At 36.0% G+C, this 25,524-nt stretch overlaps 1 protein-coding gene across 1 annotated transcript in view; it reads right to left on the bottom strand.

Annotated features, from left to right (window-relative positions):
• SLC7A11 (solute carrier family 7 member 11) overlaps positions 1-19,497 on the bottom strand; it is a 79,968-nt gene extending 60,471 nt beyond the window's left edge. Inside the window, exons 1-4 of the mRNA XM_004426495.3 lie at positions 18,872-19,497; positions 15,182-15,308; positions 11,509-11,624; positions 3,902-4,027 (exon numbers count right to left, since the gene is read on the bottom strand). Of these exons, the coding sequence (XP_004426552.1) occupies positions 3,902-4,027; positions 11,509-11,624; positions 15,182-15,308; positions 18,872-19,148 (646 nt within the window). The 5' untranslated portion in view covers positions 19,149-19,497. The remainder of the gene's footprint in view (positions 1-3,901; positions 4,028-11,508; positions 11,625-15,181; positions 15,309-18,871) is intronic.
• Positions 19,498-25,524: the final 6,027 nt, after the last annotated feature.

Here is a 25,524-nt window from a genome sequence, read left to right as displayed (position 1 = left end):
GACTTCTCAAAGATTTGGTTATTATTTATTCTTTAACCAAAAACATGAGTGGGGGAAAGGGGAGTTAGGGATGAATTATACAGTTTCAGGTCTAGATTTCTTTCTCTCTGCTCATTGCCAACTTAACCTATTAATACTGTACTCATTCTAGAGAAGGAGTCCTAAAACCATATTGATCATCACTAATACTACTTCACATTTCTCTTTAAATAAAATCATAGCAAAGAGGAAAATGGCATTTAAAAAGCAATCCCTTGTTTAAGCATGCCACTACTCTTAACAGAGTTTGACCATGAAAGAAGACTAAAGGATCTTCTGTAAACTATAGCTTTTAGGAGTGTGATAGAATTTTTTTAAGATAATATAATGCTTTCGAAGAAAGAGCTAAGGGTCTACTCTCAATGAGGAGGTGGCAAGAAACCCCAAAACTACCTTCTCACATCATTTAACTTTCTGCTTTCTGCTTTTCCCTTGTGGTTCACTAGATACCAACAGGGGTTGGAAAACCCTGAGGACCAAATCTGCCCCCACCCTCAAACTTCTTTTCTAAACAAAGTTTTATTGGAGTACAGCCTGGCCCACTTTATATATTATGACTTATATTTTCATTCTATGGCTAATTTCACCCTCCAACAGCACAGTTAGGTAGTTGTAACAGAAACCACATGGCAGGCAAAGTGGAAAATATTTACTATCTGGCCCTTTACAGAGAAAGTTTGCTACCCTGTCCTAGAGAATGGCATGGTTTCCTTCTAGAAACACTAAAGGAAATTATACTGAACTCTAAAGTAAATAGATTTGAACAAACTTTGCCTCAATACGTGGATTGAACACTTGTATTCGTCACATTTTTCTCCACTTTGTGAATCATAAAGGGCTTTTTCTTGTAGGTCATTTGGATAATTTAAAAAACTAGAAATTCAGATTTACTTCAGTCAGCCAATACTCAAAGTTAAGCATAAAAAAGTGTCTATTTCCCAAGGAAAATAGCAAATGAGATCATCCAAATGGGAAATGTGACTTTTTTCAAAATTAGTCTTCACACAAGTAAATGAAAGCAGGATGGGAGGTAGACGATGTGTGTGAGACCCCCTCTCTTCACTCAAATCTCGGTTTTTGCCTGGGTTGCCAGACAACAACATATATATCAATATAATATGTGTGAGTTTTGAGACCAAAAATGGAGAATGTTGTTATACACTAAGTGATTTTTCCCACAAAGCATCTAATACCCAAATATTGCTCATTTTTTAAAAGGATAGTGAATTCAGAAATGCCTGTTTTACTAAAACATTTCTGTGTCCTCATAGACAGGCAATATAAAGACTGGATCTCAGATAAAAACATTTGTTGAATATTCTTTTATCATGATCTGTGGTCTCCTTGGCCTCAAGGGACACTATTCTTAAGAGTGTAGCACTGAATAATCAATAAGAGAAACCACACTTTGTAAAGACTAGATCCCAAGCACAGATCCTAAAAAGGGCCATTTTGAGAGTATTACAAAAAAGAGGTGTTTCTAAACTGCAGGAATATTTTGGCTGCATAACAGAGGTCACAGGAAGATGAAAGTCACAATATTCAAAGGAAAGTTTAACAAATCTTCATAAGTGAATATAGAACATACAACTATTTTCAGGATCTGATTAGAGTAGAAATAAATGTACAATCTGTATTAGTAAGGTTTGCTCTTCCTGGAGTTTCAAATTAATATGAAAAATATGTGATTAAGTTAGAGATAAAGAAAATCACCATTTTATAGTAATAGAGTAAATATACCTGCTAACGATGCTCTCCAAAATATAAAAATTTACTTTAAAATGTGGTAATACTCTCAGGGCATTTCTCTATTAAGTGAGATATACGAGAAAGCCTACTCACATTGAGCATTGATATCATAAGAATTAATTAAAGGATCATTCTATTGTAAATGCCAAAAGAAGATCTAAAATGTACATTACAACTCTGCTCTCATGGAATTTGCAACACAGTAACGTTTGGCTGCTTCACCTCACCTCACTTCACACACATACATAAATATGTGGTAAAAATTGACTACAGTCTTACATTACACCAAAAAGAAAAAGAAAGATAAAAACCTTAGTTTTAAAGGATAGTATATCATCTTTTGGAACATAAACTAGAATAAAGTAGGTCAACGACCCAGAGTTTCTAGACTTTCCAAAAATGGAAGAAACTCCTTATAGAAGACTAAAGAGTTAGCCCATAAGGAAAAAAAAAAAAAGCACTAGCAAAACAGATTTTCCCAACATTTCTTTTTTTTGTGTGAGGAAGATCAGCCCTGAGCTAACATCCATGCCAATCCTCCTCTTTTTGCTGAGGAAGACCAGCCCTCAGCTAACATCTAATGCCAATCTTCCTCCTTTTTTTCCCTCTTTCTCCCCAAAGCCCCAGTAGATAGTTGTAGTTGCACATCCTGCTAGCTGCTGTCTGTGGGACACAGCCTCAGCATGGCCGGACAAGCAGTGCGTCGGTGCCAGCCCGGGATCCGAACCTGGGCCGCCAGTAGTGGAGCGCGCACACTTAACCGCTAAGCCACGGGGCCGGCCCCTTGTTTTTTGTTTTTTTATATTTTTTTGATGAGGAGATCAGCCCTGTGCTAACATCTGCCCAAGACTTCTAATGGATCAGATAAAACATGAGCAGGCCAGCTCCGTGGAGGCCAATGTGAATCAGAAGAGCGAGTGTACCGTCTTCTCTTCAATGTAAGCTATACTGTTAAAAATCTTTATTGTGTTTCGTCTGAGTTGGCTGAGGTTGCTGGATTTGATGCAAACGTTTAGCCAGGAGACCTCTAAGATCTCCCACTAGGCTTATTAAATGGACAGCAGCAACTCCCTCTCCCCAGCTACAGAGTGACTGATCTCTTGATATTTGTTATTGTATAATGCCTCTAGCATCAGCAATGATTTTGCTGAATTTTGGCATTTCTTTTTGCCTTGTGTAATTCTTCTCCTGCAACTTCATTAAATTTCTCTATCAATTCCCTTTCTTGGAACAGACAGTATCAATGTAAACATTAAATACTTCACATGCCCAAGTTATATGTCACTTCTTGACAATTTCATCTCACTTTCCTATTTCCTGTTATCATGTCCATTGCAAATTACATAATTCACCTCAACCACCTTCTCTTCCAACAATTTCCACTAAAGCCAAGCAATTGTATGTGCCTTCCTCCCTAAAACAACTGAAACTCTAAATGACATCACCACCTCAACCATCTCATCTTTTCTTATTAAATAGTCAACTCTATAAGGCAAACACCCCCAGAAAATGGTGTTACATTTCTACAGAAATGCAGATTTTACATTAAAAATAATGTAACAATAAAAATTAAGTTTCTACAACTATTTTTATTGTCAGATAATATTTGGTTTTTAGGACTGCTATTCCCATGTCTCACTCCCCTTCGGTCAAGATTCCATTCTCAAGGTAAAAAGAATAATCACCATAGAGGAAAAGAATTACTAATCATCTTTCATTATTTTCCGGATAACTTTTTCTCTTTAATCTTTATTACTACCATTGAACTACTTTAAAGTAAAAATAAGAGGACTTATTTTTTTGTAGTTAAAACTAAAGGCAGATTTTTTTTTTCCACTTGGAGTTTTCACTCCCAGCAGTTTATATGGAGAGAATTCACCGATGCCTTATTTTGTTGCTCGGCGCAGTCTTAATCCTCTTGTTGCCATTCAGCTGTAAATACCAACTCATCCCCAATGTAGCAGCCTTTCAAATCAATTAGATGACAGTATAGAGACTAAGTTCCACAAGCAGAGACTAATTAAGGGATTCTGCTAGTATAAGCAAAAGTTAGTGTTAGAACAGACCAAAAGCAGATTCGCATTTTAAAAAGCATTTACTTTTCAGTTCATACCTTTAATTAGCTGCATAACTCCAGGGACTATAATTATCACAATTGCTGTGAGCTTGCAAAAGGTTAGGAAAATCTGGATCCGGGCGCTCCAGCTGACACTCATGCTGTTGAGGACCATCACTACAGCTGCAAACAAACAGACGAAGTTACAAAAGATGAATCCTAATTGGCATGAAGATGTCTTAGATTGTGGCTACTAAAAGCGCCATCCATGAGCCAGCAGTGTTGGCATTACCTGGAAGCATTTTAGAAATGCAGAATCTCAGGCACAGTCCCAGACCTAATGAATACAAATCTGCATTTCAAAAAGATCTCTAGGTGACTTTTATGCACATTAATGTTTGAGAAGCTTTGATAAAATCTCCAGAGAGTAAGAAGTCATCTCTTGTTATTTGTACACGTCAATAAGAGTGGACAAATACTGTGGTGCCCTGACAATCATACAAAAATATCTTCTAAGGAAATCTTGGTCATCACAGCTTGCAATCAGATTGCTAAATGTGACTCTTCAGCTTGATGCGGCAGGCAACTATTTTCTCCCTCAATGATTGCATGCACATTTCACCTGCCAGAGTGGAAACATACTCAAGAAGGGATAATACGGTGAGAAGTTGGCTGGGACCTCATTCTTCACCCTCAGGACTAGCCTTAGCCAGCAATTTTTAGATTCCCTCTCCTCTTTCCAATTAGCACACAAAGGAGAGACTTTCAACCTACCCTAAAAGTCAAGGCGTCCAAGATATGTTTTGGGCACTTGATAAAATGTTATAATGATGAATCCAAAGAGTTCCCAGACTAGAAGACATATTGGGTCTGAAGCCAGCAGAATTTCCCTTTCTTAATGATGCTGTCTACACTTTCCTGAGTAGCATTCAACTATCCACTCTCCCCACCTTGTGGACCATGAGAACCTTGAGAACAGAACAAGCATTATTCATTTCTGTATTGCTAGTATCCAGCTCCATATCTGGCCCAGTTTTGTTGAATAAATAAATGAGCTGGATCCTCAATTTAAAAAAACTACTTTCAGCCAAGGAGGCATGAAATGAATGGTGATACTCTAAGACCCTCCCTCCCACACTCTGTTGGAAAGACTGAGGTTATACTAGACTGTGGAATTCAACTTTATGCTCTTTCCAAAACCTTATGCTTAGTTACCCCCCCCTCAAAAAAGCTACTTCTACCTGGCATCTGCAATTATTATCTATAAGCTTTATTTTTTAAAAGGTGTATTCCCCCTTAACAAATAACAAAACTGTATGAAGGTACTTCTCAAGTATAAAATAAAACACAGAATTTTTATAATTCAAGTTACAATGGGAAGTTTTCCATATGTTCAGTAATGAGTTATCTTCAGAGTTTCCAATGCCTGCTATAATCACTAGCTCATTTCAGAATTTAAGAATCATTGCAAATGTTATCAAAACAGAACACATAATGGCAAAAATTTTAAAATAACCTAGACTCCTAAAGGAAGGCTAATTAAGGTACATATTTTTTATATTTATTTATTTTTCCCCCAAGCCCCAGTACATAGTTGTCTGTCATAGCTGCACATCCTTCTAGTTGCTGTATGTGGGACGCGGCCTCAGCATGGCTGGAGGAGTGGTGCCTCGGTGCGCACCCGGGATCCGAACCCGGGCCGCCGGCAGCGGAGCGCACGCACTTAACCGCTAAGCCACGGGGCCGGCCCGGTACATATTTTTTAATGGTTTACTATGCAGCCATTTAAAATCATGATGCAGTTAAATATTTATTACATGAAAGGATGTTCATGATATATTACTGACCAATACAGCAAGTTACAGAGAGATGGATAGATGACAGATGGATAGAAAGACGATAGGTAGGTAGGTAGGTAGGTAGATAGGTAGGTAGGTAGATAGATAGATAGATAAAAACACAAAGAGAGAAAGGGAAGGAAAAAATCTGAGTGTTTACCAAACTTCAACAGAAAGGATCTATAAATGATAGAATACTGAAAAATTTTCAATTTTTAAATTTATTTTTCTGCATTATTTTAATAATTTTTATAATGAACATACAGCATTTTTAAGTAAAAAAATCAATAAAGCAATTTTTATTTTTGAAAACAATTTGAAGTTGGGAAAAATAAGGGACCAGTAGATCCCATACAAAGCTGAATAGTTACTAATGCAGAAATGTGTCAAAGGAGTACTGATCAAAGGGTTACTAATGAAGAAATGTTTCAAAGGAGTAATGATGAGAATGATCAGAAAGGCTGGAGCCGTGAATAAACTACAGAGGAGGCTAAGGGAAATATTTCATCTATGTTTGAAACTGAAAATATGAAGAAATAAACAGATCCATCATTAATGGCAAAGTGCATTATTTTATCAGAGGAAGGATAAAAAGTAAAAATAATTTTTCTCCCCTGTATAAAGCACTTATATATTGAAAATAATTCAATGCAACCCTGCCCTCCTCTTCATCATCCAGCGATTCTTTTCCTTTTTGTATGCAAATGACTCTGTAATAAATGAGTCATCATATGAAAAGGATTATTTTTTTAGTTAAGGGGATTCAGCATTGGCCTGAAAAAAATTGGACTCATGTTCCCACCAACAACAAAAGAGCACTGTTTTCTTTTAAACAGAGCTCCTAAAATGCAAAACAATCTCTATTTCTGAAAGTACTCCACAAAAGAAAAGAGCTATTGTATACAGAAAGGAAGGGAGAAAAAGGCGAAAGAGAAAGAGAAAAAAGAAAAGAAGGAAGGAGGGAGGCAGAGAAGGAAGAAGGGAGGGAAAGAAGGATAGATGAAAAGAGAGCGAGAGGGAGGGAAGGACAGGAAAGTGGGAACGAAGGGAGGAAGGAAGGGTGGATGGACGGAAGGAGGAGGGAGGGAAGGAAGGGCAGGAGTGAGGAAACGAGAGGGAAAAGAGAAAGAAACATTCTTATTTTTGGAACCTCTATCTATATATTTGAAAAGAGAAGAGAGGGTTTGTTACTTTCACAAAGAACATAAGTACTTAATACCTACTGAAATAGACAAAAGTGAGTATTTGAGATTTTCTTTTATATTTTGTAAAGTTTTCTCAGAAAAAATGGAAGACAAAATCAAATACTATGAACCGATAATTTCACCTTGCTTTCCTCTCAGTCAACTGAAATAAAAATTCTGGTTAAGATTGACTTCTCTCAAAAGTTTGCAAAACCCTGCTTTATCTGAGCATCCAGACATCGTATTCATTATTTGGTACACCAAATTCCAGCTGAGAGGTACCTCTATGACTGGAAGGATACAGCTTAACAAGTAACACGGTAACAGTACAGAGGCACTGGGAAGGTCCTCAAGTGGCCAGAACTGCTGTTTCATCATGTGTCTTTACAGAGAAATTGAAGTCTACGTTATGTTGCTTATCCAACAATATTGAAAAGGGATTTGGGATTCACTAAATGCAAGAGCTTTCTGAGTTTCTGAAACAAATAGTATCTACGTTTTTGTATACACTATCTACCCACGTTGTAATAATCAAAAAAAGTCTGAGCAAGCTCTCTGGTCCTAGTTTTACTTCCATTGAATAATAATTGCTAATTTCACACATTAGGAAATACCCATATCAATCTGAGCTTCATTTTTTTTTTGCTTACCTTAAATGTTGCCAAAATGAAAATACAAGGACTTACAGTTTTTGCAGTTTCCTAAGAACTGAAACGCAGCCATGAAAGCTATATGTATAAATCCCAGAGATGAGAAATACATATTTGAAGGGAGCAGTATTTGAAGAGAATGTTTAGGGGCACGTTAAGGACTAACACTGTGATTTAATGACTGGCAAGTATTTCTTCCCGCACTTCTGTAATTCAAGTCTGTCTTTGGTTTTGTGGAGTGAGATCACTGAGCCTGTATATATTGGATTTTCTCCCAGGTTCAGGTTCTTCCTGGCTTCTGACTTCTGATTGCTTCATGCTAAACTGATAAAATATATGGATGCTGTATGGACACTACATGGTGAGTTAAAGTGGATCCTTCCACTGTTTTTTGTAACAGCTGCTGGGTTGCCTTTATCTCTTTGTTAGCATTTATTTCCTGGATGCATTAATTTCAGAGAGGATGTATAGCAAATAAAAACCTTTACAAAGCAGAGGACAGTCTGTATCTAGGATCTCACAAGTGGTTATAAAAATGGTAAGCATTAAATAAATGCAAACTGTTATATGGCAGACATTGTACGAAGACTTTACATGGATCATGTTATTTAATCCTCATATCTCTATGACATGGTTCATCATTTGCCTTATTTTTCAGATGAACAGCTGAGACTCAGCATATTATTTAACTTGGCTCTGTTCACATAGGTAAGTGTGAAGATAGGAGTGGAGCCTAGGTAAGCTGAGCCCAGAGTCTGCACTTTTACTGCTAGTTCACAGGTAACAATGAGGAAGTAGCACCAAAGACATAGATGATCTCACCAGCCTACCTCATTCTTTCAAACACCTGAGGGCTCTTCCTCTCTGCTAAGGTTCATGTTTATCTTGGCTGGAATTTCTGGACACTTTGATTCCACATTTTATTTGTCATCCTCTTGTATTTGGTTGTTGTTCCACAGTACTTCTTTATGTCGATACTATGTGTATCTACCTAAGAATTGGTTGTCTTGGTACCTTAGTTACGGTAGGAAAGGAGGAGGTATAGCCAGACTTCAGAAGATTTAAACAGAACCACTCCAGATGCTATACTTGAAATGCTAGCACAGAACTGGTCCTAGATTTTCTTTCGTGTAATTTAATGACGCCAGGAAAACATAGTTTTGAAAAAGAAAATACAGTAATGCATTTGTAAAACTGGCTAATTTTTTTCACAATGCAATAGCACGTGTTATTTTGTCTGCTTCCCTTAATTATTTCCACAGAGTATGAGAAGCATGGCAGGCTCCTTACTCACCTATATAAACTAAACTAGTGAGGACATTGAGACTCAGAGAGGTTTTCAGGGATGGATCTAGGACTAGATCTCACATTTTGAGGAAAGTATTTTTATTATAATATTCTGCCATTCAAGTGTATGCTTATAAAAGGTCTGGTTTCAGCAGACCAGAACAAAAGACCAAATATCATTTTCAAGTTGAATGTAGGTCAGTGCTTATTGAGGCTACAGGGATAGTGAAGATTCATGGAGTTCTGTAGAAGGTAAAGGGAGTAACATCAGTATTGGGCTAGAGAGAGCGCCAGATGTGAATATATATGATTTCCCAGTTAAACTTCCATGTGCCTGACATGTTTACCAGAATGGACAGGATTTTGGAAAAGCAAAAGCTTTTCATCTTTGTTAATTTGATAGAAATGAAGTAGAGTACTTTAAAAAAACGTGGGAGGGGGATTAGCATTTAGTAACTTCCCACCCCCCCACCCCCACCGCACTATCATTTCTCAAATGGTTGGTTAATGTTTCACAAAACTTGAAAATCTTTTTTTCTGTGATTTGATTATAACAAGATCCTTCAGATTTGCCCTTCTTCTACACTTGAACTAGAGATTTCAAACTCCCACAAACTGTTTCCTTCCCCAGGGAATACAGAGAAGCAACTCATGCAATTAGACTCTGCTTTCTACATCTCACTAACCTTCCACCTGTAGCAGGCAGAAAATCACCTACACTCACTTTGAACAATGCAGAATGCGAGAGATTTGCCCCCAGGTACATTTCTCCCTCTCTGTCTCCATCTCCGCCCCCCACCGTTGCTCCATTAAAGCTAAAGTTTTCTCAAAGACAGTTTGACTTTCCCAATTAGGCCACTGATTGACATTACCCATTACCAAACGCTGAGTCATAAGAATATCCAGTTTTCTCTTTCAGTGCTTCTGATTATAGGAACACATTTCCTCAGAATCTCAAGCTTGCAAAAGGAACATCAAAATTTGTAAACTAATGTTATAACTAATGGAAAAAATAGAAGGAAGTGTCCAGGTTAATCCAAGAGATACTCAGGCTCTTTGTTAACTATTCTATCACCAATCTCTACTACAGGAGTTTTATAAACGGCCCATACCTTGTTATCCTTACCTATAATTGCTTTAAAATTTTAGGTTGAACGGTTTCCACTTACTCCTCTAAAATACAAATTTTCCCTTTAAAAAGTTTAGTAGAATTGGGACAAATAAGAAGAGGGTCACCTAGACTTATCAAAAGAGTAATATGTTATCATTACCCATCTCATTTCAAGTCCAAGCAGGCAATATTTGTAGATTTGTAAATGTTTACAAAAAATCTACTGAAAGTTTGTTGGTAATAGATTTTAATTAGTAACTACAATTGTCAATTTATAGAGCTCTCAAAAATGCTACCCTATCCTTGTCTTTTTGAATATAATAATTGTGATATAATTCTACCTTAGCCATTTGAGGGATAGGAATGTAATGGGTACAACAATGGCCAATCTCTTAGCGGGACACCAGATTTATCAAGAACTTCCTATGGGCAAGGCATTCTGCTAAAGGCCTTAAAAATCTGACATAATTTCATCTTTCTGCAGCCATTCACGACAGATTATCTTTTCACAGGTATTTTACCCATAAATAAAACTGACACTTAAAAAGCTTTAATATTTAACTTTAAATCACATAACGAAGAAATTGTGACACTAAGTTTCAATTCTAGGTTGTCTGTCTCCAGAGCCTAAACTATAACCACTAAGCTAAGATGGTTCATCCCACAAAAGCTCATGGTATTAGATCTGAACATCATATTGAGCAAACTGTATTTCATTTACCACTATTTTCCTGCTGCCTGAGAAAACTGAAGACGTATAAACCTCCAAGTTTAACAAGTAGACATTCCCTAGACTTCTTTGCTGGAGAAAAATTCTTAGACCCCTTCTCATAAAAATCAGTCAGTCAACAAATAGTTATTTGTTATTTATAAGTTGTTTCCCATAATATTCAAGAGTTTGGAATCTTGACTCCTATAGGAAGTTAGAGTCATGTTTTGGCTTCATATCACTTATGCAATGTTGTTCATGTTCCTCTTTTTTATTTCCTTTTTTAAAAAAATTCCTAATATCTGTGCCCATTGATAAAAAATGAAAAACTTCCTAATTTGAGAAATGTTACTAATGATCAAAATATTGAAGGAAGACTCTTATCATGATCATCAAAGGACAGCTAGAACTATAACACTGCAAGTAACAGCTGCTAACACTATAAAATGTGTGAACACTACAGACACGCCCAACACACAAACATCACTCCATGAGGATGAATTATAATTCAACATGTTATCGCTGAGGAAGGATAATTTCTCATTCAAAAAATCCATAAAATAATTGAATTTTCATCTGTAGAATTCTATCTTTATGTACAATTCAGTTACAGTTTTACTAACAAGGTGGTTTTTGTTTGCCTATTTTAAAAGGTTAACCATCATACCTATTGACCCAATGCAAAACTAGCATGTAGAATAATATCAGGGATCACTCCAAATCCTCCTCCTTTTTTTTATATTCCAACACAAATCTGCCAAGGAACTGTAAGCAAAAAAACATGATGTGGGGAGCAGTCCCACCATACAAAAAGTCTGAAGAAACTTTACAGCCAATCACTTTTGTGGGGTTTTTTTCTTTCATATTTATACCCATGATACTCACTTATGCCCACAGCTGTAATGAGCTTTATTGCAAGATCAGGAATTTCACAGTGAATAAAAAATGGTTCCAGAATGTAGCGTCCAAATGCCAGAGATATCACAGCAGTGGCTGCAGGGCTAGAAAGAAAATATTTAGGTTCACTACAGGAAAAAAAAAAAGCATCTTCACTAAACTTTTCTACCATGAAGTATTGTTATTCAGCATATGGAACATGTTAAATATGCAAGTCTGTAATTTTCAGGACTCCATATTTTATTAGGTTGTCTTAGACATTCCAAATGAAATATTCCCCATAACTTTGGTGGCTAGTTTTTAAACTTCACATATCCCTGGGAGCACGACTGGGTGCTATCAATTTTTCTCTCCCATATATGACTCTTTTTTTCCTTAAAAATCTAGTTTATTACTTGAGATCCTGACAGAGCTGGGCCTCACAAGAGGCAGTCTTCTTCTCAATAAATCAATAATTAAACTCTTGCCACAGCATGAATATGTTAACAGTGCAGATCTCACGGGTCAGGGTATGGTCAGGAATGTGTATTATTCTTATTTTTCCAGTACAGACAAAAACTTGAAGAGCCAAGTGATCATTCTCAATTCCATAGAAATATTTAGATGCAAAGTGTAAGCTGAAAAATAACAGTACTCTTGTAATTTTACACAATTGAGAAAACAGGCAGGAGACAAGAAAATGAAATAAGTTCAGGTTTATAGCAAGATAGGTAACAAACTATTCTACTTTTATTATTCACATAGTTCTATAAAAAAATTACATACGCCTTTTCAGTTTATATATGTACATATGAATGCATATTCTTTAGATACATGGACAAGTCCATGGAATTACCTAATTTCTCATGCCAGTCTTCCCTTTTAGCTTCTCTTCCTTCTCTTAGTTACCCAACACCCATGCTGGATCCCTAGACCGTCAGAAAACCAACCACCATTATGTTCCAACCTTGGCCTGCTTATATTAGACAGCACCATAAATTTCTTGATTTTCTTCTTTTCCTAGAGACCCTTTCCTCCTCTCCCCAAATAAGACTATTTTTCCTGTTCTCCATCATTTGTAAACTTTTGATGTATAAATTGAAATCGGATCATGTCATGTTAGTGCTTTCAAAACATGTTCAGGATATGCAAAAATCCTTCAGTTAAGGTTCCATCTGGTCTAAGCCTTCCCGTCCTCTTCACTTTGCTTCTTCTCACTAAAAGGATCTGAATAGCCTTTACCTGGAGGCCCTGCAACTCACTGACAGTTTTTTATACCTCAGATCTTAGCTCAATCTTCCTTTGCCCAAGGAAGCTTCTCCAACACTCTGCGTGGGTTAGATCTCCAGAGAATACTCTCTTACTGAACCTCATGGCTTCCTTTCCCCAGTCGTTATCACAGTAGCAACTTTATATTCACTCATGTGATTTCTTGATTGATAACTATTTCCCTCATTTGACCCTGAGCTCCATGAGTACAAGACTGTGTCCATCTTAATCACCATTTTATCCCCATGTTCAGTATGGTGTCTATCATATAGAAGAAACCCAATAAATATTGAATATATGGTGAATGTGTGATTCAATCTAATGACCCCTGCTATATACTGATGTGTGATATTTCTTTCCTTGAAATCTGTTTTACAGATTATTTCTTTCAAGAGTGACTTAATCTGAAGTATAGTTTTAATAGTAAGCGTTTAGGTACCATGAGTGTTATCAACAGAAGAGAAATGTTATAGTACCTAGGTACTTGTCACCCCTCAAGTCATTCATTACTCTGCCTGTTTGAAAGACCAACCAAGCAATGTGAGTCCATTATTACAAAGAAATGTAAGAGCCTATTAAAAAAGCTTTTAGAATACATCTAGGTAATTTCCTCTGTCAAAACACACACACACATACCATGAAGCAGCTTTCTTGCAATTAAGGTAACATTTGATTAAGGGCTACTTGGGAGCAGGAATTGGGGTTCAATCCACTTTAGATTGCTTTAACTTGCCATTCGCCATTCAGTAGCAGTTCATGGAATGAATAAATGAATGAATGAGCACTGTATCCATGCTACTGCAAATGGAATGATCATGCTCATCATAATGCCAAGCAATTAGCCAAAGCCATACAACCAATACATGGCTAAAGAGGGATTCAAGTCCAGCTAGATCAGGCTCCAAAGCCCACCATCCTAAATCCTAGGTCAGCACTCTAAATCAGTAGTGTACTCATTTGAATACTGAGTATGTTGTATTCAAAATATTATAACCTTAAACTTTCAGTCACTTATTCAAAAAGAACTTAATATCTGTGACACTCAGGGCACTGAAGTAAGTAGTATCAGGGTTACAAAAAGTGTGAGACCTGGTCGTAAGTGCTGGAAATGCTTGCAGTTCTAACAGGGAAACAGAACACAGACACCTAAAATGTTGAGCAGGAATATAAGTTATCATGTTCAATGTCAAATGAGAAGTGGAGACTGCATTTTTCAGAAGAATTAAGAGAGGAAAGAAATACTATAACCCAGGATGAACAGGAAATTAACTGTGGAAAAGATAAGATTTAAGCTGACTTTTGAAGAGTAAGATTCAGATCATCAGAAAAGAGTGGAAGGCACATCCCAGGCAAATCTGAGATTTTAGAAAAGGAACAAAATACTTCTTTATCATTATTTCATTATAACAAGTTTTAAATAATGCAGAATTGTTTAAAATGAGAACAGACTTAACAAAGTCATAAACACTACTCTGAAGCTTTTTAAGAAAGAGACTCCTAGGACTATAAAAATCATGATTAGTGTTAAGTCAATACTTATTAGCTCTGCATTTGCCACTTAACCACAAATGAAAGGATAAAAGTTCACGTGAGTTTTCAGCTATGTATGTCTGACCAGTTTACAGCAAGAGCAAGTTTCCCTAGTTACGTATGTTAAACTCTAATCAGAATGTGCAAGTCATGTTTTATGAAAGCATTTAGCCTTATGGAACTCTGATACTCGAAGCTTCTCATATGACATCACAAGTTTCCCTCAAAGTTGAAGGAAATTTGCTATTCAGAATGACTTAGCACTATTTGGTTTGATTTTATACCAAGATAATCAGGAAGAGGAAGATATTCTCACAACAATAAAATCAAAAAGGATCTTTGCAACTGTAGTTCATTGATTTGTTTAACGTGAGGATGTGAGTCATTCATGTCAAAGTTTTATTTGTTGTAAAGCATAAGACTTGGTGACACACTAAGTTGTTAGCCACAGACGTTTCCTAATCATGAAAATTAAGTGAGGTTAAATGACTTAATGGTGTAATCTACAGAAAGGAAAACTCCAGTTCCTAGCATAATATTTAATTTTGTCTGGCCAGTCAAAAGTTATGATTTATCAAGGTGGATTTTGATGCTTCATATCCTTTTAGGTCAATATCTTTCCTATAAAGTCATAGAGAATAACCGAATATTAAAGAAAGGCAAATACTTTACAAGTTTGGCATGGTTGGCGAACTACAGCCAGAGGCAAAACTACATTAAAAACATTAATTGAGGTATTTCATCACAGATTTTATGTAGACATATTTACAACATAGTCACATGACATGCATATTTCTAATTAGTTAAAAATAATCAAAGTGATTCAAAGAAGGGCATAATGAATAGGTTTATTTTTCCTTAATTTTTCTATCTATGCTCTTACCGTATTATAAGCAGTTCCACCCAGACTCGTACAAAAGCTGGTAAAGGGCCAAAGACTTCCAGAATATATGTATAATGACCACCAGATTTCTTGATAGTTGTTCCCAGTTCAGCATAGGACAAGGCTCCTATGAAATATTTATAATAAAAAGCCACAAAATTAAAATATTACCAAGTCATCCTGCAGTAGAATGTGTATAACAATGTTTATGTTGCGTGAGATGTTACTACACTATTTGGTCTGAATAACATCCTTATTTCAAGACAGATAACGGTCATCTGATAAGAGCACAAATTCCTCTTGTAACTTTCTCATACTTGAGATCTAGTTCATTCTATTCAAACAATGTAATTTTACTTGAAATGGTAAAGACAAACTTCTAACACAATATCATACTGTTAAGAATTTTGAATCTCAAACCTGAGAACAAGACAAAAAGAGAAGATAGATGTCAATAATTAACCTATTTTTAGAAGACTTCACACCAAGACAAGGAATTAATCCAAATTGACCTCATTATAACAAGAATCCTTTTAATAAATTTACTTCTGTGGTACATCAAAATAAACAAGATTTAGCTGTACTTCAAAAACTATGGACTCTAAGCCTTGCAAGATTTCATTTAATTTGTAAGGTACGTTTTGTTTGTCAACAAAATGAATTTCCACTCAGATATTCTATTTCTAGAAAAGATTTTCTTGGATGTTGTTGAACTGTATACTTCTGGGTGGTTGACGTAAGCATACTTTTAAAAAAGAGCTGCTATAATTTATATCTAAATACATTAGGTAAAATTAATTATAAACCAAATTTTAATATCTAGCAATACAATTCACATGGACTTGAGCAAGTTTGTAACCTCTCAAAACCTCAGTCTCATCCTCTGTAAAATGGAGATCTCAAGTCTCACCCAATAAGGGGATTGTGCATGTAAATGCGATAATGAATGCCAAGGACAGAATTGCACCTGACACATGGAAAGCACTTCATGAAATATAGTTATACCTATTAATTTGAGCAATTGATTATCAAGAAAATGAAAAATATAATCTTGATATTATATGAAAAGTTCTATCCATAATGCTAAGTACTCAAATGTAACACACAATTTTTGCCTGAGCTACTTCAGAGACTAAGTGTGGGAAATTATTACTAAACAGTAAAGCTTCAGGTAGACTGTCCAACATGAATATAATCTGGATATTCAGTGAAATCTTAGTATCACTTAATGTATTCTTGAACCTAGAACTGTATCAGAGTCACTGGGAAGAATTTTTTATTTAAAAACAAACAGAAAACAGACTCTAAGGCCATATCCTAGAACTACTCTCTAACCAAGAGAGTCCAGACTCTCCAATAGAGGGACCCAAGAAAATTGATTATTTTCAAATTCGCACACATGATTCTAAAGTAACTAGTCTGCAGATTGATATTGGGGGATCACTGAGAGTTTGCCTATTTATAACTAATCGAAGTTGCAATTCACTCTTTGTTGGAAACCCGTCGCCATGTTGGTGGGCTGTACAGAAAAGCATCCAATATAAAATGTTACTAGAAAGAGTTTTAAGTACTTCAGAATTTATTGCCAGGGAATCAATACCTGAACTTGTGATGCTTTGCTGAAACTCCAGGATGGTTGCCCTAGGTTTAAATTGACTTCTGGAGGAATGAGATTCTCATTGAAAGGTCTCAAGCTCCATAATCATTTTACCCAGACGAAAAAAGTTCAAAACAGGATGTAAAAATCCATGCATTAACCCTGGCTTTAAAAAATTGTAAACCACATATATAGATCCTTTCTTCTCAGTCCCAGAGTTCTAGAATTTTAAGAGAAAGGATTGTTTTTCCTTATGATGCTTTTCTTCCTGTTAGGGAGGCACTCAAAAAGCTCCTAGTAACTTAAGTGACAAACGCAATATAACTGTAGATAAGTAGATTAATACAGGAGCACCCTCATTGCAATTAGTAATCAAAGAGTACCAGCTCAAGTGTAGCCTTAGCTAGTCCCTTTAACTTATTTTTCCTGAGCTTCTGCTTGTGATGATATACTTATGCAGAAGTGTGTTTTCATAGTCAAGTCACATCACTTTAGCTAGTTCAATGCTCAGAGCGATCATTTTGTTATATCTGAATAACTTTTTATTGTGTACAAAAATCAAATCACATAGTGGAAGCTGCATGCACACAGGTATGCAGAGTCCAGGAAACTGGTTATGGTTTATCCTATTAGACTTTGATTTATTCTGAATATACCAAGTGTTATAGAAGATTAAAGACTGAGGGTGCACAAAGTTATTTAAGAAGAGCAACAATTAGGTTCCTCTTTGTTTATAAATGTACATGCCAGAACCATATAGAATACCACCAGCTCTCATTAAAAACCTAAAAATATTCCCTCTATAGATATTTCTCTACTAAGGCTTTGTTTTAACAAGTTCCATTTAAAAAACGTTCTTTCTAATCATGGAAATTTGAGTTCTCTAGCTGAATGACCAAACCAATGCATTAAAACATCACGAGGCCTTAAGAATGAATGTATTGGTAGGTGTAGGACCAAGAGCGAGGACTTGGTCCTAGAGTTAGGACAAAGAGTTAGTACTTTTAAAGAGTAGTGTCTTTTGGAATCAAAACACACTATTTGCCAGAGAGAAGCAAGTATATCTTAGACGTTTACCCCATAGTATAAATAAAATATAATTTTTTTAACCATTCACCAGTTTTTGTTACCTTTACAACTAACTCTGGTAGCTTTCTAGCAATTTGCCCACCTCATGAGAGGGCATTTATTACTGTTTTACTATTAATTATCAAATCAATGAAAGAGATCTAGATTTTGAAGAAAAATTAATAATCACACATCTTCTACCAGTTCTGTTCAGATTAACTCAGTGAACAGGTGGACAAATTATCTGTGCCCCTGGAGACCAAGTGAACTATAAATGAAGAAAACAGATCTGGGCAAGGACAGCAAAATAATACCCAATTCCAGTTTTACAATTTATATTGCAAAAATTTATAGGTATTGGGGAGAGATGAAAGGGTGAAACAATTTGAAATATGCTCAGACCCTAGCAATATTCCCACTTACAACGGGATTCAGTTATGTGCCGTCACACGTCTTTCCATGTCAAGGACCTTGGAAAGAATATTAGGAACTGGCAAGCACATGAAGTTAAAAAAAAATTAAAAGGAAAAGACTGCCACCCGTTTGTTTTGCCAATAAAAAGTCAGTAAAACTTCTGTAAACACTCAGTTCTGTGTCTAAATAGGTCACACTGGGTTTCACTTCACAGGTGTTTCATTCAGCGTGTCAGCTGCCAGTATGTATACTGCCAGTATGCCAGTATGCCAAATGTATGCTACTAAGCACAACTGCCCCACACAGAAAGCTTGAATGTATTTTACTGGGTCATCAAAGTTAGCTTTTGCTCTCATCACCACAGGGGAAAGTCAGAAAATAGTATGTCTTACAGGAAAAGAGAGTAGAGCCTGCAGAAAGCAATTTGAGGGAATTCAGGACCCTGCCAACAGTGGACACTGTGTTTGGGTAGTTCACATACCTAAACAGAAATTGGAAAATTTGGTGTAGCCTTTGCCATTCATTCACTCCTTAAAAATTACCCTTTGCTTTCCCAGAAAGCAAACTGCCCAGCTCCACAGACACACCCCCAGAGAAGAAGCCGCACTCACCAAACAGTGACAGGACCCCACAGGCTGTCCAGATAATCAGAGACATGCCCACGCTGCCCGTGTTCTGGAGCACGCCCTTAGGAGAGATGAAGATTCCTGCTCCAATGATGGTGCCAATGATGATGGAGATGCCCCTCAGCAAAGTGATTTTCTTCTTCAGCATCACTTTCTCCCGCCCAGGTGGCTCCTTGCTGCCCAGGGAAGGCAGCCTCCCGTTAACGTTCCCCTGCAGGTAACCTCCATTGGAGATGGTGGACACAACAGGCTTTCTGACCATTGTAGTGACACACGGGGGAAAAATGAAACAGAGGAAAAAAACCCCCGAAACTTTCAACTTTGGTGTCTCTTGGTGTGACTGACCAATCTCTTCCTCTTTGCTTTCAGACTGTCTCTCTCAGGCTTATTGTGTTCACAGGTAAAAACTTAAAGGTGTATTTTCTCCTTCACAGCTGTCTAATAACTCTTCAGAAACACGTGTGTGCTCATGGTGCTCTCGGCTCCTTCACCTCCTCGGACTACCTCTGCTGCGGCGGCTGCTGCCTCCCTATCATTACGGACCAGCCGAGCTTCCTCGTGGGCTGGTATTTAAGCTCCTGCCTGTCACACCAACTTACTCCGGCTAAATGATGATGCAAATTCTCCAGGTTTGCATCAGCCACATGAGAAGGCGCCAGCATTACTCAGCTCTTTTTTTTTTTTTTTTCACATTAGCAGCGTGTTGCTCAACTGACCCAAGCTTTTCAGAGAACAAAGCACAGACTTAAAAGGGATCTTAACCCACCAGAAGTAGTAAATTTGGAACAGAACTTCCCAGAGATTTAAAGCAACTCCTAGTGAGGGGCAAAAGCTCTTCACATGAAAAGAAAATGAAAAATGAAGCAGGAAATGATCACTGCATTGTAAAGAGTGTCTTTTTTCTTTAACTTCCGTGTAAAACATCTTACACAACAGTTTTGATAATAGAACGTAACCCAGAGCTGCATTGTTTTTTACAACACAATTTAGATTTCATAATATGTTTGCTGCTTAATTTAATTTTTTTTTTATTTTGGGTTTCCTAGCGACACAGTCAAATCTAATATTTACAAAGCTAGAATGATTCTGTATAGCTGCTGTCATGCACATAACAATTGTGAGCCTCACTCAACTTTAACAGATAAAAATTATAATAATAATATGATAATTATAATAAATCAGTCTTTAAAATCACCATCTGACTGTGACAAATTTAAAAGTCACAGTGACTCTAGAAAATAGTGATTTTCTCATTAGCAGTAGCTGATCTCCTAAACTAAGTAAAAAGTACATAGTCTTCATCAGCATATTGTTCCTTTGAATTTCAAAAAAAAATCTAATTTAAAAATTAAGCAATAATTACAATGACATAAAAACATGCATATAGCAAAAGCTTGAAAATGAATAGAATAATAATTGTGGAAGGTGATGCTATTACATATGATTTTTTTCTAAAGTGTAAGAACTATTGTTATATTATGATTATAAATTTAAAATGAATGAGAATTATAAGCTAAAATTAAAATGTTTACTTTGAAACAGTAAAAATGGCAAAGCAAGGGCCAGGCTGGTGGCATAGTGGTTAAGTTTGCGTGCTCCACTTCGGCAGCCAGGGGTTCGCAGGTTCAGATCCTGGGCGCAGACCTACATACCACTTATTAAGCCATGCTGTGGCAGGCGTCCTATATATAAAGTAGAGGAAGATGGGCACGGATGTTAGCCCAGGGCCGATCTTCCTCAGCAAAAAGAGGAGGATTGGCAACAGATGTTAGCTCAGAGCTAATCTTCCTCACCAAAAAAAAAAAAAAAAAGAGCAAAGCATTTTTAAATCGTACTACCTTTCTTAATCAAGTGTCCATAAAACAAATACCAAAAGAAAAGAAAGCCTGTATATCACTTTTGGCTGTGGTTATAGGTGGTTTTGGATTCAGTGAGAAGAACTGAATGTTATCATTACCCTGAAGCTACATTTACAAACATCATTAAATGTGTTTCTGAATGTCTGAGCAAAAACAACAGACAAAATGCTTGTGTGTGAGAGGTGGGAATGGAGTGGCAGTCAGGATGATACAAGAAAGAAATAGCCACAAGGAAAGTAGCCTGAAGAAAGTCAGAGCCATTTTCTGTTATGTTGGCACCTGAGAAAATTATACCACATCAATGCTCTATTATCCAAATAATTGAGGCTACGTCATTTCCTTTTTATATTATCTACCCTATCCCTACATAATGTGCTTTGGGTATACCAGCTCAGGGTTTTCGTAAAGCCAAAATGAACACTTCATCCCAGCTGTATGCTTTCAAAAAATAAAAATGGGTAGTTTTCCTCATTCAATCTTGTTGAAATTCCAAAAGAGGAAGCAAAAGGAAGATTCTTCTCCTATTTCTCCTCCTCCATCTGTGTGTCCTTCTGCTCACACAATTCTCCTGATTAATACACATAATGGAGAGAGGAAAGGACTTTGTTTCCCCAAAAGGGGAACTGATTAGCTCTGAAGAAATATGAGTTAAAAGGAGAACACTAGAAATCTCAGGGCACAATTTCCCACCTCTAACTAACTCAGAGCTCACTTCAATTTCAAATTTTGTGCTAAATGACTGAACTCATAAACTGAGACTAAGACTGTGCTCAGACAGGAAATAGACTGCACTTAAAAAGAAAGTTAGATAAATTCTAAAGAAGGAAAAAATGTTCTTTAAATATCAAATAACATTCTCCTCCTTTGCAATATTTAAAAAAAATATTTATGAAGTTACACTAATGGCTGAAAGGATTATACCATCATCTAAAAGAGAGTTACAATGAAAACTTCTGCAAAGCTGCACGTAGTTACCAAAGACACCAGCATACCTCTTCTGATCACCCAGAAATTTGCAAAAAATGCAGATTACAAAGAAAATGTTGAGTTACTTTCTACGTTAATAAACGCTTATAATCAATAGTCCTAAACTTCTAAGCTAAGCATTTGGATGGTCTTCAGATATGTGTGTATCATAAAAATGAGTTCCAAGCAAATGAATTTATATTCTTCCTCCTGCTTTAGGCCTTATTTTAAGTATTCCTGTCAAATTAGAAGACTATGCTAATGCTATTTATAAATATTTATTTAGTGCTTACTATGCACAAGAAATAGCCCCAGGTCCGTAAAAGCATCTTATGGAAGAGATAGACAAGATACACACACCATAGTACCTTCCCTTTTCTGGTAATAATTTCTGTTCCATGATTATATATATGGGCATATAATGACCTGACCAAAAATGATCATTTCCCTGGCTGCAGGGTATAGGAATTTGACCTGAGCTGGGATATTTCTAAACAGAATTAGATTTATCTTTTCTCATCTGTTGGAAGTTGTAAAGACGTGACCCCAGAACAATTAATGCCCATGTCCCCTGCAATTTTGAGAAAATTTTCATGAAATAAAAGAGAATATGCGGAGATGAGAGATACTTAGAAAGTTCCAGCATCATCAAGCTCTGTTTTAGTTCCTAGGCGACCCAAATTGGCCCTGGATCCTGAAGATCTTCCTTTAATTCTATAAGCTACTAGTTTCCTTGCTAGGTGTGCTACCTCATGCCACACGCAAAAAACAATTGCATGTGGGGGGCTAGCACCGTGGCCTAGTGGTTAAGTTTGTCATGCTCTGCTTCAGTGTCCCGGGTTCGTGGGTTCAGATCCTAGGCATAGACCTACATCACTCATCACCCATGCTGTGGCAGTGACCCACATACAAAATAGAGGAAGATTGGCACAGATGTTAGCTCAGGGCTAATCTTCCTCAGGCAAAAAAAAAAGAGGAAGATTGGCCACAGATGTAGCTCATGGCGAATCTTCCTCAGCAAAAAAAAACAAAATTAAAAAAACAATTGCATATGGATGATAGAGTTCAATGTAAATGGCATGTCATTAAAGCTTCTAAACTGCGTTGATGTGGTATTTGATAGCCATTAGACACATGTGGTTATCAGCGCATGAAATGTGGCTAGTCCAAATTGGGATGTGCTGTAAATATAAAATATCCACCGGAATTAGAAAGCTTATTTGAAAATAAAATCTTCTGAACAATTTTATTATTCATTTTAATTTCATTCTAATTTTTAATGGTGCTACTTAAAAATTAAAATTAAAATTATATTTGTAGTTCAAGATTGTGGCTCACATTACATTTCTAATGGATAGTGCTGATCTAGAAGAAAACATAGAATATATTCCTCAGCTTGATGTAAGCAGGGATTTCTTAAGAGGAACACACAAAGTACTAACCATAAAGGAAAAATACATTGGAAAATATTAAAATTAAGAATTGCAGTTAATCAAAAGACATGATCAAGAGATTGCAAAAGTGAACCTTAAAATAGGAGAAGGTATTTGCAACTGCCAAAGATCTATATCCAGAATAAATAATAAATTTCTAAAAATCAATAGGAAAAAGGCAGACAACTCGATAGAAAATGGCCAAGAAATTTGAACAGACACTTGATAAAATGGCCAATACTACTCAATAGTATTAGCCATTAAGGCAATTAAAACTAAAACCACAACAGTATATTAATTCCCACCATCATAGTGGCTCACTTGAGAAAGACTGACAATATCAAGAGTGGTAAGAATGTGCAGCAACTACAACTCTTATATTCCGCTGCTAGGAGTATAAATTGCTGCATCCATTATGCCAAGTTGTTTGGTGGCATCTAGCAAAGTTAAACATAGACATGCACTTTCACCAATAAATCCCACTTCTAGGAATATGCCCAATAGAAATGCAGGGCTTCCACGTACCAAAAGACATGGATGAGAATATTCATAGTAGCTTTATTTACAATAGCCAATACTGAAAATAATGCAAATGTCCAGAAACAGTAGACTAGATAGATGTGTCATTTTATTTATTCAGTGAAATACTACAAGACACTAAACAATAGCTATGTGCAACAATAAATGACTCTCACATAATGTTAGAAGACAGATGCAAAAAAATACATACTATATGATCTGACTTATGTAAAGTTTAAAAAACCAGCAAAACAACTCCATGGTATGAAAACTCTGATAGTTATCTTTGGGGATAAGTAGATTCTAGTGATTGAGGTGGGCACGAAGGCAGTTCTAGGGTCCTGGTAATGTACTATTTTATAACCTGGGTAGTCATTCCCTGCGTATTTTAACTTTGTGATAGTTCACTGGGCTGTACACTTATATTTTTGTACTTTACTGTATTTGTGTTAAAATTCAATTCTTTAAAAATTAGCATTTTAGTTGAAAATTTATGCTATCTTCTCAAAAACAGATAGATTAAGCAGACAAATATGAAAACTATAGAAATTTTGAAGAGTATGATGAATAAACTCAGAAAAGGAGTTCTATAGAGAACTTCCTATCCACCAAATAGAAAATACATGTTATTATAAAGCATTAACAAACATGCCATGTCTAAGACACCAGGGAAACCCCAATAAGTTCCAAAGAATTAACGTGCAAACTATACAGTCTTACCATGATGCAATAAAATTAGAAATTAATATGATTAAAAAATTAAAAAATTAATCTTGTATGTTTGGAAATTAAAAAACATACTATCAACTTATCGTTAGATTAAAGAAGAATTGTGAGAATTAAAATTGAATAATAATGAAAATTCTATGTTCAAGTTTGTGAGACTCAGTAAAAAATTAATGAAAGGAAAATTTTAAGCTATCAGTTACATTAACCAGAAAATTAGAAAGATCCAGAGCAAATATTCTAAATATTCAACACAAAATTTGGGAGAAAAAGACTGTATTCAAAGAAGAAAAAAAGATAATTCCAAGAGTGAGGAAAGTAAGAACAAAAAGACCATAGAAAATTACCCAACAGCAAATTCTAATTATTTGTAAAGACTAATAATATAGACAAAAGTCTGACAAAAGTTAACAAGAAAAAATTAGGAAATTAAATGTAAAATTAAAAGGAGAAAATATTTTAGAGAGCTAGAGAGAGTTTTTAAATAATAAAGGAATACAATGAACAACTTTGTGCCAATAACCTGAAAACCTAGAGTAAATGAATGTATTTCTAAAAAACAAATAGATTCTGAAATGGCATTAGAATAAATAGAAAAATTGAACAAACTGAAAAATTGAATAACCATTTAAGGTAGTAGTCAAGGATATCCTTAACTCAGAAAAACAAAATAGAACTAGGCCTCACTTGTTTTACAGGTAAGGCCTACCAAATTTTCATAAAACGAATAATCTCTTTCTTAAAGAAGTTATTTAAGAGAATGAAAAAAGAAGAAAAACCATCCAACTCATTTTGTGAGTCCAGTGCAGGAGCTGGCAAATGTCAGGTAGTAAATATTTTAGGCATTATGGCCACACGTGGTGTCTGGCCAATGTTCTTCATGTGTGTGTGTGTGTGTGTGTGTGTGTGTTTTACAACTCTTTAAAAATGTAAAAATTATTCTTAGCTCCTGTATAGTTTGCCAACTCTTGATCTAGTAATATCTTGATTGAAAATAGAATAAGGTAATACAAAGTCATTGCAATGGCTTATGACAGGGTCTTGGTAAATAAAGTTTTATTAAAAGACAGCCATGCCCACTCATTTATATTGTCTTTGGCTGCTTTCACACTACAAGAGCAGAGGTAAGTAGTTG

Source organism: Ceratotherium simum, chromosome 12 (genome assembly GCF_057802395.1).
Source record: "Ceratotherium simum simum isolate JZ-2026a chromosome 12, ASM5780239v1, whole genome shotgun sequence".
In the NCBI taxonomy this organism is placed as follows: Eukaryota; Metazoa; Chordata; class Mammalia; order Perissodactyla; family Rhinocerotidae; genus Ceratotherium; species Ceratotherium simum.
The sequence above is the reverse complement of the archived record's forward strand: the minus strand, read 5'-3'. Positions and strand labels throughout refer to the sequence as shown.